General features: G+C 42.5%; 1 protein-coding gene across 1 annotated transcript in view; it reads left to right on the forward strand.

Annotated features, from left to right (window-relative positions):
• Positions 1-12716, forward strand: part of LOC111873616 (voltage-dependent calcium channel subunit alpha-2/delta-3) — an 84270-nt gene that overhangs the window by 38776 nt on the left and 32778 nt on the right. The window contains exons 2-7 of the mRNA XM_033755126.1: positions 3513-3929; positions 5957-6038; positions 7311-7421; positions 9193-9430; positions 10528-10659; positions 10859-11115. Of these exons, the coding sequence (XP_033611017.1) occupies positions 3808-3929; positions 5957-6038; positions 7311-7421; positions 9193-9430; positions 10528-10659; positions 10859-11115 (942 nt within the window). The 5' untranslated portion in view covers positions 3513-3807. The remainder of the gene's footprint in view (positions 1-3512; positions 3930-5956; positions 6039-7310; positions 7422-9192; positions 9431-10527; positions 10660-10858; positions 11116-12716) is intronic.

The raw sequence follows: 12716 nt of genomic DNA on the forward strand, positions 1-12716 counted from the left end.
ACAATATTCGGGGAGCCCCACGCTGGTTGTTCCTGCCTGTGGGATATTGCTTATCCCTGTGTTACCACAGTGGGCTCTTGCACGTTGCGTTTCGTGGTTCGTCTTGAGGCCCGGTTTACGTTGTATTGTTGTTGCAGTTGCGTAGCCCTCGCCAGTTTCCTGAATAGAGACAGCGAGCTTTCCCGAATTACCTGAGTTTGAAGTCATAAGAGACCAAATTTTAACATTTTCGCTGTTATATATAGCCGTTTCTGGGCAACGGTTCTGTAAACACGTTCCCGCTGCAACGGATACGAATGTAAGAATAGAGATACTGTTAGAAACTGTGTTTTCTACTCTGTCCGTGCGAAGGGGTGGAGGCGGGATCGAATACCTCCACCATAGGAAGCGACGAAAAGGAAACCCAGTGCCTGGGGACTATAACTGGGACACTTTGTTCCTGGGGGATATAAAGATGGGGACCTGGCTTTCTAGGTTCGAGGAGTCTGGTATCTTAGTAAAATATAGCCATGAATCTCGCGGGACTCATACCAGAGAATGACTACGCTGACGAGGACCAGCAGCAGTTGTAAACGGCATACCACTCCTCCTGTCAGAGGGGATGTTACGTAAGGACTATGACCACCAGTGTTCAGGAAAAAGAACAATATTGGTCGTGGGTCTCAAAGTGTTTGGCGCCAAGACGAAGCGATTGGCGGTAAACCACCAGCCGTAAAGTAATTTTTTTAATTCGCTTAGTGAGGTGTGGAGTCCAACTGGGTCCACTCGGCACGGCGGCCACTGATTGGCCTATTGTAGCCTGCCCCTAGTGATTATGATGATGGAGAATTTGATGGAATGAAGATTGGCAGGGGAAACCGAAGTACTCGGAGAAAACCGGCCCCAGCACCACTTTGTCCACCACAAATCCCACTTGACTAGACCCGGGATCGAACCCGGGCCGCCGCGGTGGGAAGCCAGCGACTCACCGCTTGAGCTATGGCGCGAGCCGTAAAGCAACTCAGACTCTGAGAGGAATTGAGACAGTTGGGCATCGAAACTCATCCTGTGAAGAGAAGACTAGGAAGTTAGTGTGAAATGGCCGCCAGCCTGGGAATTAAGAGATGTCGCTATAGTGGAGTTAACAGTTCACAAGAGTTGTACACGGGCGGCTGTGACAAGAGGACCTGGGTGTGAGAAGCTTAAGAATCTCCACTGTTGGGAACTGTTGCCAGGTAGCGGCTGGTTAAGACACAGCAGACTTAGCGTGTGTGGAGATTGGCTGTAAGTTGTAATTACGTGTAACTCACGGCACATCCGTTAGGGAATATTGAACTGAATGGTTTTTGTCAATTCAATAACTGGGTCAAGGAAAACTACATGACCTGAAGGCAAACTACACGGTGATATCAGAAGGACAGCCTTTGAAGTGCCTGATACATTGACGACCGCACACAATACTTTCCCCTTCAAGAACGGACACGATTCTATTTCCTATGCCAGGGCTGCGTACCAGAAGCAAACTACCTCATCAATGGCATAAAGACAATGTCTGAAGTACAGGAGACTTTGAGGGCTGCCTCCAAGAGTTTCCTGGTCATTAGTACACACTGTTAGGCCCCTTCTTCCTACACCAGGGCCGTGCTGTGGAACCAGGCTACCCGTTGATGTTAGAAGGACAATGTCTGAAGTACAGGAGACTTTGGGGGCCGCTCATAGTAATTTTCTCTTCAATAATCCATAGAAAAATCCTCTTTTTTCCCCGTTATCTCACCGCCATGTTGTCGTTTTAAGTTGAAAACAGTATTAAACTCTATTCACTCTCATAATCTTTTACAAAACAGCCATTTTTTAGCTAAAGCTTTCCTCAGAAGATGGTGCCATATTTGATTCGGGTTTTTACTTCTTCGGGATTCGCAACAATAATTGTTTTTTTGCAGAGCACTGTCATCAGCCTTGCTTCCAACTTCCAGCCTAGAGAATCAGTTCTCTCTGCATTTGTGGTCTAGTGGTCAGAGTTCCTGGCTACAGATCCAAAGTTCCGAGTTCGATTCCCGGCGCTACCAGATTTTCTGAGAAGTAGTGGGTCTGGAACGGGTTCCACTCAGCCTCGTGATGATAATTGAGTAGTTATTTCAAGAAAATAGCGGCTCCGGTCTAGGAAACCGAAATTAATTGTCGTGGGTATCCATTATGCTAACCACTTGACGCCGTCTATCCGCTGAAGTTGTCACTAACTTCGGCGACAAGCGGCGGTCGCTCGGTCGGTATAATTCGCTTGTGGAGTAAAAGCCACGGAGTTTGTTTGAACAGGGTTGCCCAGTTATACCCCCAGGCATCGGCTTCCCTTTTCGTTGCTTTCTAAGACTTGCACGGTTATGGTGGAGGTATTGTTACCCTCCTCCACGCGGTGAACGAAACTCTTGCCATACATAATTTCAAGACCATATATACAGACTCCTGCGCCCCGCCGTGTTATTACCGATTGTAGATAATAGAATTGTTGGTTTGACCCCAGTGACATAACTTTGATAATGTACTTCATCGAGAATCGATCAGCCAGTTCAGAAGTTGAGAGAGACGCACACTCACACATTGCGATGGTAGTGCGGCTTGTTTAACGACGCTGGCAGTTATTTTTTTATTTATTTTTTTTTATCATTGCTAGTGGAGTGGGACTAAGTCCCTTGTACTGCGGGCACTTCTGGCCTATTGTACCAGCCCCAGATGATAGGTGAGGGTGATTGTGGAGCAGTTGGTGGGATGAAGATTGGCAGGGGAAACCTGCCCCAGCGCCACTTTGTCCACCACAAGTCCCACTTGACCAGACCCGGGATCAAACTCGGGCCGCCGCGGTGGGAAGCCAGCGACTAACCTCTCGAGCTATGGCGCGGCCCACGCTGTCAGCTACTGGGGCTGTGTAGCATCGATTGGCAGGTGGCAGTTAATACTGAATTGGAAAGGACGCGCGAGAAAGCGGTTGTGGCCTATTACAAAGGTATTATCTCAGCGTTTGCCTGGTGGGGATGGACTAGTGTTGCAGTGTTTTTGCATCAGAGCAAATGGCAAAACCTGCAACGTCCTCGCGTTGTCCCTTGAATACACAGTAGCAGTTAGCGTGTTGCAAAAAACAATGAATCATTTGTACTTTCACTGAGTTTGGGTTATAATTGCGATCTAATAAGCCCCATTCCTTCCTTAAGGAACGGGCTTATTGTAGTCGGAAGCTGTGGGCCTGGTCTGCAGGTTACTACCCCCTACCATTAATTACCCATTAGTCTTACCTGACATTGCCGCCATCCAAGACGAAATTACCTCCTGGCACTCATTTCTGTTAGAGGCTGAGTCGACCCCATGACCATAGTGCGGCTGGAACGATTAGGTCAATTGAAACAATCCAATGCCCTCATCGGGATTCGAACCCGCGACCTTTCGGCTTGTAACACAGTGCCTCAACCAACTACGCTACCGCATGCCTCAATAATAATTGGTACTTTTCCTTATTTTCCCTTAATCCCAATTTTTTTTTACAGAAATCCTGTGAGGGGACGATGCTTGGCTTATGCCCTCACGCCCCTCCGGCACTCACGATGACTTGGCCCTGCTTCAACAAATCGCCCCGCCGTTTGTCAAATCTGACTGCCACGTTCGGCGCCGTTTACCGGCGTTTTGCACTTGAACGTATAAAAGAGCACACGGGGCGATCTAAAAATATCGCAGAAATCTGTGGGCCAGTCATTGCAACCATTGGCCGGACCTAAGTGTGCTGGACCAGAAATACAGAGCAGCATGGCGGGCTTCGTGTTGTAACGTATTTATTCAGCTGCCATGGGGACGCCTGCGAATTTGATCATTCAGGGGGCTTTGGCGATCGCACTTCTGCTTGTGACTGCATTGCAAGTCGGCGTGGCGGATACAGATGCCTTCTTCAGTCTGCGGCAGAGGGAGAAGTAAGTGTGATTTCAGGTGCTCACAGCGGTGGTCATGAACAGTTCTATCGTCTGCGATATAATGCCGTGTAGTCGTTTGATAATCAACCGACGTTTCGGAGAAACATGAAAGCTATGCTTGCTACACAGTTAGTTCTGGTTTCGACTTAAGGGAGCGAAATATTCATTTGAAACATCGGTTAGTTTCCAACGGATTGCACAAATCTGCCATATCCAACGCCGTAAGAAACTGAAATGTAATTATTTTGATTTGTTGCATAATCGGATATATTTTGAGTGAATATAACTATCAATATTTGCAACAAGTTAGGAAAAGTACGCACAACGTAATATTTTTTTTATTCGCGTTCGCACATTTTTGGTTTGTCTCGATAATCGAAAATATTGCAATAAAATACATGGTGTTCAACTGGACAATGATAGAAGGGGCGGGACATGTAGAACGCATAGGGGGGGGTGAGAAGTGCGAGCAATGTTTTGGTAGTTAAATTTGATGGAAATAGGCCATTTGGAAGACCTGGACGTAGACGAGAAGCTAGTGACTTGCGACTGATCTTGCAGAAATAGAATCTGTGGTTGTAGGCTGGATTCCTCTGACTCCTGTGAATATGAAAACGAGGTTTTACATTCCATAGAAAGCGCGTAATTTATTGGCCAGCTGAGTGACTGTCAGCTACTCAAGAAGAAGCCTGTGCAATGGAGTTAGCTGGCGAAACAACTGCAGGCAAGTAAATAGGGCTTTGTATAAATCGGACTTTCTAAACTGCCGTCATGGCGACGACAGTAATTTTTGAGACTGTGTGTTTAGAACAGGTGGGAATCTGATTTTGAGCCTTAAGGCTTCGGCCTTTCACTTGTTATTTATTGAACAACTGATAGAAACTGGAATATGAATAAACTGGATATGATTTCTTAATATGAAGGAAAAGTAAGTGTGGCAAGATAATTCGTTCAGTTTTTGAGAACTCGACAAGGACAAAGCTTCAGGGCTGTAGCTAGTGCATCAGCCTGCGCAAATCAGCAGATTTAGGAGATTCTGGACCAAATGACGTCATGTGGTTCAGTGCAGTTTCAGAGTAGAATCAGAATGATGTGATATGTTCAAAGTATGTCACTTAGAGGGATTGGTCGATAGTTAAAAATTCTAATCGATTCCACTGGCTGTTCACGATTATTAACACATTAATAAACAGGAGAACGCAATGCTCCAGTTTGGAGGTCACTCTTCCATTGTCTCTACTAGTTCCAACATTGTCTACTAGATGTTGCAATACACCGAGTAATACATTTTTTTACGATCTCTTAATCGACATTAAGAGTTAAAAAAGATATCTGATCCGAACTAGCAACAATGAAACTAAGTAAGTAAGTAAATTAAAGCTATCCCTGTACCAGGCCATGAAGGCCCATAGGGTTGTGAGACGTCGAGGCTCCCACATTGGAGCTACATACAGAAACTAAGCAACAAGCGTTTGGTTTCATGCTAACGACCTTTTCAATCCCACTAGACTTTCTATAAGTAAATACTTACTTGGCACATTCTATGTATTTAGTTTATGTTTTACCTAATTACACCGACCAGGCAATAAATTCTGGTTTTGTTTAAGATCATCCACCATAAACAGTTTTAGCGTGGCCTACTTAATGCAAATTCTTGTACTGTAAATATTATACCAAAACCTTTACGGTTTACAGGTAAAAGATGTTATCTTTATGCACCACATGCCATTAAGATGTATGGAAGAGCGGAGGTGAAGCTCCACGTGTTTGCCATGATACTAGACTCTTGACAGTTTAACTTGTAGAAAGAAGCTATTGATGTTGATAGGATAAGAGTCTTAAGGGGACGCCGGCACTAATGTGGACACAGTGATGACAAAGATAATAAATTATTGTATCTGCCGGGAATTTAACCCCAGTTGGTTAGCCCGGAACCGGTGACTTTGTTCCTCGAAATCTTGGACCCATTGTATGTATATGTTTGTTTCTGTGTGGCTACTCGCACAATGTGTATATTTATTTTTCAGCATTAAATTCTGGGCTGATGAACTCGGGGATGAACTGTGGTACCTGGGGCAAAGTATTACAAAAGCCACAGATATGAAAGCAGTAAGTAACCGGACTTGAGAGGTAACACTTGCATGCAACTCTGCAATGGCTAATGTGGAGGCTGCTCATTATAGTCACAATTTTAAATTAGTCACAATTTTAAATTCAGACATGACAAGCCTCAGGGAATTTGATACCATCTCTCCATCGCAGAGACCCAAGTTCAGTCCCAGAACAGACAGTGCAAGATTTATGATGGACTGAGTGTTTGTATAATAGATAAAATGTAAAGGTATTATATCCTGTGCTTAATTAGTTAAGCGCCACGCCACATCATGAAGACGTATGGAGGAATGGAAGTACAGCTCCACAGTTCTTGACATCGGCACTAGATGGAGGTGAGTGGTCAGCTTAACCCCCTTGGAAAGAGCCCCCAGTACCCATTGGATAGGAGGCTGGGTGGGCCCCAGAGCCGGTCTAGACACTGTGGAATAAAGAAAAATTTCTTGCCTCTACCAGGAATCGAACCATGGCCACCCAGCCTGTAGCCCGTCGCTGTACCAGTTGACCTATCACGGCTCTGTAAAACTGCCGAAGGTACCCCAGTCAGTATAGTGAATAGTTCAGAGGCTGGACAGTCGGAGAATCGAGGTTCTATTCTTGACATGGACAAGAGATTTTTCTGTTCTCTACAGTTTTCAGAGGGGGCACGCGGTAGCGTAGTTGGTTGAGGGGCTATGCTACAAGCCGGAAGGTCGCGGGATCGAATCCCGATGAGGTGGATTTTTTCAATTGACCTAATCCTTCCAGCCGCACTATGGCCCTGGGGTCAACTCAGCCTCTGACAGAAATGAGTACCAGGAATTATGTTCCTGTGCAGTAAAGCGCGGCCGGCGCGTAAGGCTGACAACCTTACCGCCATCTTTGAGCCGATTGTCTAAATAATGTGGGACCCTCAACGTCTCACAATCCTATGGGCCTTCATGGCCTGTTACAGGGATAACTTTGCTTTTTTTACCTTTTTATAGTTTTCAGAGGAGCCAACCCAACCTCCCATGTAGTGGGTACATTCATTTCCCGGAGGTGAAGGGGCAGGGTGTGAAGCTGACAAGTCACCTCCATGTAGTGCGTATGATATGAATACATGGATCTGTACCTTCACTCCTCCCTACAGCATCAGGGCTTGATGCTTAATTAGTCGAGCACAAAGAGTTAGGAACCAACATCCTACGTTCTCCTTTTAGAAATGGCCAGCCTGTGTGTCAAGGACAGCTTTATGCTAAAGTTTATCCCTATCAGCTGACTACAGCTAATATCATTTTATAATTCCAGCGCTACAAGAAGTTACATCTTCGAGTGCAAGAAAAAGATGGAGAAGCCATATTGAAGGAGATTGTTGACAACGTTCAGAGAATGTTAGATCGTAAAATGGATGCTGTCAGAGTGAGTTGAACCTGTTATCATGAGTTATTTTCAAATATCTTCTCTTTCTTGCCAATGTTCCTATCAGAGATCCGTTTATTGTTGCTGTTTTGTGTCAGTAAAGTTGTCTTTGTAAGCTTTGAACCATCGACGATGAATAAATATACTGAAATCTTGGGTTAGCAGCTACTTCATGGTTGAGCTATAAACCAGTGTTGAATTCAGTGATATTGGTCAGAGGTCTGTGATCACACTGCACATTTACTTGAATGACAACTACTGTAGGTCGCGGTGCAAGGCCCGAGAAGGCCCACCCCTTATACATTCATGCTTGAATGATGGCAACAGAGCGTGGCTTCAAAATTCACGTTGTTAGGCTCAACCATCATGTGACATCATCATCATCAGTAATCTGTCAAGACGACAGGTCCACAGTCTCTTNAGGTCGCGGTGCAAGGCCCGAGAAGGCCCACCCCTTATACATTCATGCTTGAATGATGGCAACAGAGCGTGGCTTCAAAATTCACGTTGTTAGGCTCAACCATCATGTGACAGAATGCCCAAAAAGATGCACTGTGTTTGTAAGTTATGAAGTTTTAATTAGTAGCCATTTTCATGCTTGTCATTTGCTTGCAAACGACCACCTACAAGTCAACATGGGAATTCTCCATATACCATATGATAACGTGTAGACAACAGTCCCACTAGACCCACTTTGCAACCCGAGTGAATTGGAGATAACACATGTGAACATAACAAGAGTTCATAGTCTGTTAGCACCTGCTCACGTTGGTTCCTCGCTTGCGGATTTTCTTCTTATCTCTTCTACCCTGAAGATGGAGGCGATACGTTCCTCCGAAACGTTGGTTAACACAATATCTACACGGCGCCACATCCCAGAAGACTGCTTTCTTCATAGTCATCCTGTAAAAAACTTCAAATCTTACAAGAGTTCATAACATCGTAACCGCTTAGGGAGGAACCCGACCAGAGTGACCAGTACGCCAGTGAAATAACTAATATATATATACACACACACATATATTTTAAACTTAATTTCTACCTTAATTTAATCTTCACCTTAGATATACCTTAATTTAACTAATTATATCTAATACCAACATAATAATAGATAATACCAAGAGTTGTGTTACCAAACGCAATATTACATGTTATATAGTCATATTCAAAATATGGATCCATACTAAAAACAAGTTCAGCACCTAAACACAAACAATACACCTGATGATACCCAATAAGGGTCGAAACATATCATGTTTTTAGGATTTTAAGATTTTAATGTAAATGTAAATTTATGTATTTTTATAAGGAAGTGTTGTGTCAACACCAGAAAGAAAGAGACCACTGGGAAGACCAAGGCATGGGTGGGTGGATAATATCAAAATGGATCTTAGAGAGACAGGCTGGGATGGTATGGATTGGATTGATCTGGCTGAGGATGGGGACCGGTGGATGGCTCTTGTGAACACGGTAATGAACCTTTGGGTTCCATAAAATGCTGGGAAATTCTTGAGTAGCTGCAGAATTGGCGGCTCCTCCAGAAGGGCTCAGCTCCATGACTAAGTAAGGAGTGTTGTGTCAACAGATATAAAAATACTCAATGTATAATGCTTTAATTGTTAAGAGAGGGTAGGAGATGTTTCTTTCTGTAAAGTTATTGAAGACTGAATAGATTTGTATAAGAAGTTTGATATTTCATGTGCGTTTGCAGAAGGGTCTTTTGATTTTCAAGTTGTTAGAGTTTTATGAGCAACTTCTGCTTGTGTTGCAGTGCATCGTGATTGCAGCTGAGGATGCAGCAGAATCCTTTAACAGGACTAATGTACCTGAGAACTACACTTTCTATAGTGCCAAGGACTCTTATATAGCTGGAGACACAGAGCAAAGTGAGAACTTGGATAACAGTACATACACGCCCATGGAGCTGTACACAGATAGCCATTTCTACAACATCCCTGTTAACCTCAATTACAGCATCGTGCATGTACCCACCAATATTTATTATGAAGGTACATCAAAACTTGGGATTACTGAGTTTTTTGGACTTTGTCCATCATCCAGTATTCTAAAGGACACGTTTTGGAAACTGGATCTGTTTCCATCCTCAGGTGAAAGGTTGGGAGGCACCTACTGTGTTGGTCTTGTTAGAAGAAGCCAACCTCAATCACAGGATGATTGACAAAATCCAGGATCTCAGTAGTCCTTAGCCTTACCACCATCAGAGGCCTTTAGAATTGACATCACAACTTGTCTGTATGTTTCTTTAATAATGAGACTATCCTGAAAGTAACTGGAAATCATGAACCTGGCACACATCACGTGAAGTTTCTCAGAGCTCACTGCATTAATTCATCATCATTATCATTCTTCTTACTGTAGTTATTGTTGATGTGTTCCTGAAAGAGTAACTCAGACTATTAGGATAGGATGGTGTAATGATTAGTGAATAATGACTTGGAAGGGATTGGAAGGAGGACATCATAGCTTAATTTAAAGTAGGGTGCAGTTGAATTTTATGGGAGGGATGCATTCCTGAAAACCTTGCACAGGTCAAGACAAAAATGTTCTTATTTTTTAAAAATACGCGCAATTCTTGCTGAATAGCCTTTTTTTTGGGGGGGGGGTGATTTGCGTTATTTAAAACATTGCACATAAAGTGGGACTTTATTAGTTCTTTTTATGTCACAGTATTTCAAATTCACATAAAATGCCATCACACTGCACTGTCCCAGCATTTGTCTGGAGGAAAATCATGAGAAACCTGTCAGGATAGCTGATGTGCTGACTGATATCTAAACCCACTTGTCTTGTTTAACAACGCCTATCAATTGTGCGTTGTTATGTTATGAGTGTGTCCTGGGACTGGTTCTGTTTCATATAGGGGATTGGGGCATGTTTGCTGCTATGATTGGTGAATTGCGAAGGCCTTAACATTTTAGACACAGAGAGTAGAAAACTACAAGAAAACTCACACTAAGATGACCCGCTCATAATAAATCAGAATAATCTATTAGTAGTGTCATAGTTCTGAAAACGCAGTTTTACCCCTGACTGTAAGGGCTTAAACAATTTTATTTGAATTGATCACACCTCACGTCTGTTACAGATGATCCGGTTTATGATACTATTAAGTGGTCAGAGTCCTTGGATGATGTTTTCATACAAAACTATTATAGTGATCCAGCTTTATCATTTCAATACTTTGGTAGTTCATTAGGAATCATGAGAAGTTATCCAGGTGAGAGATCATACTGACTTTTTATAATGACATATTTTGAGGGTATTATTTGACAAACAACTGAATGATTATTTTTGTTTCCAAGCAGTGAAAGTGTTAAAATACACATTATGAGATTAAAGAATTTATCTACAAAGTTTAGGTCAATTCATAATTATGTTAGTATACTAATTATTGGTTATTGTTTATGTTGGTATAGCCATGAAGTGGAAACAGGAAATAGACCTATTTGACTGTCGCAACAGGTTCTGGTACATTCAAGCAGCAACCTGCTCTAAGGACATTGTAATCCTGATGGATAACTCAGGCTCCATGACTGGGTATCGAAACACTATCGCCAGGCTTACTGTCAGCAACATTCTGGATACACTAAATAATAATGACTTTGTTAATGTGTACAACTATTCTGAGAGGGCTGATGAGGCTGTTCCATGCTTCAAGGAAAAGCTGGTTCAGGTGAGATAGCAGTTCCATGATTGGACACTAACAGTTTTGGTGAATAATTCAATAGTTTCAGATATAAACAGTTTTAAAGTTGTACTAAATATTGTTCCAGTCTTGCATCTTTTTGGTTTTCTTGTCTAACATCATTATCATCATTGGCGTCATTATCATCATCATTGTTGTTGTAGTTGTCATCATCATCATCATCATCATCATCATCATCAAAGAGTGTGGCTCTTCGTTGATCAAGCGCAGTCTCAAGCCTCAAGTTTTTTTCAGAAGTTGTCCTTTGTTTCTTGTTACAGTTAGCTTATACATCATATAATTCAATCTATTACTTACATACATACATGGGGTAACGTTCCCACCTCATGACTCAAGGTACGCGGGTTCAAACCTGGCGGAGGTCGTGGAATTTTTAAGGGCTGAAAAATTCAGGGAACAAGTCCTCCGGGAGGGACTTTAAGCCGTGGGTCCCGTGTCGTAGATTTATGGCACATAAAAGAACCTCATGTCTCTAGGAGAGCTCTGAGCTAAATTAGGCAAATTTCCCGCCCAAGTAGTTTCCAATGCCTCCAGTAGATGGGGAAGCATTAGGTACCACTGCCAGAGGAGGGACAACCTCACTGACAGAAAGGGACTAATTATCAGATACCACTGCCAGTAGAAGGCCGAAACCTCGCTGGCAGAAAGGGGCTGATAGTGAGCACCAGTACCGGTAGGGTATGGAGACAGTAGAAATTAAAAGGGGGATGCACAATGGACCAATAACTGGTTGCAGTGCATGGGGAAACACACCCCCTCAATACTGAATAACTGAATACATACATACATTCTTACACCCGTATTTTCTCCTTGGCCGTGTGATACTGTAAGAACCTTAGCCTCAATTAGCATGGATTTCCATTTGTACTATTGTTTGCCTTTCCTCTGTGCCTTCTCTTATAGCTCTTGTAAGTAATTTGTTACATCTTCAGGCCATCTCAATCTGGGACATACCACTTTATTCTGCCTTCTTTCTTTCTTTCAAAACGTCTTATAGCCACTCTTACCTGACACATTCTAATCACGTGCCCCAAGCACTTCAGCCTTCTCTTTTTAATATCCATTAACAGATCAAAGTTTCATATAATTTCCGTAGTTCTTGGTTAATGAATGTTTGGATAAATTCTGTTATGCTGCATATTGATATATGCTAGATATGATAGTCATTATATATTTTGTGATTTTATTTGTTATGAATTCTCGCACCTTGCTAATTTTATAATTTATTACTTGTGGCATGTTCTACACCTGTGTGGTCCGATCTATGTATAGTAAATATTGAATATATGAATGTATGGATAAACTATGATATATTAGATTATGATACATGCTAGATGTAAATAATCATTATATATCTTGTGTGTTTACTGGTTTAGAATCTACTGTATTTTGTTAATTTTATATTTTATATTATGTGACATGTCCTATATCAATGTAATCTGATCTACAGGATGAATAAACATGAATGAATGAATGAATAATTATGGTTCTCCAAACCCCTTGCTCCCCTACAGGTTCATACATTCATCAGAAGTGTCCTCACACATGTATTTAACCTAACTTCATCC

This window comes from Cryptotermes secundus, unplaced genomic scaffold (genome assembly GCF_002891405.2).
Source record: "Cryptotermes secundus unplaced genomic scaffold, Csec_1.0 scaffold644, whole genome shotgun sequence".
In the NCBI taxonomy this organism is placed as follows: Eukaryota; Metazoa; Arthropoda; class Insecta; order Blattodea; family Kalotermitidae; genus Cryptotermes; species Cryptotermes secundus.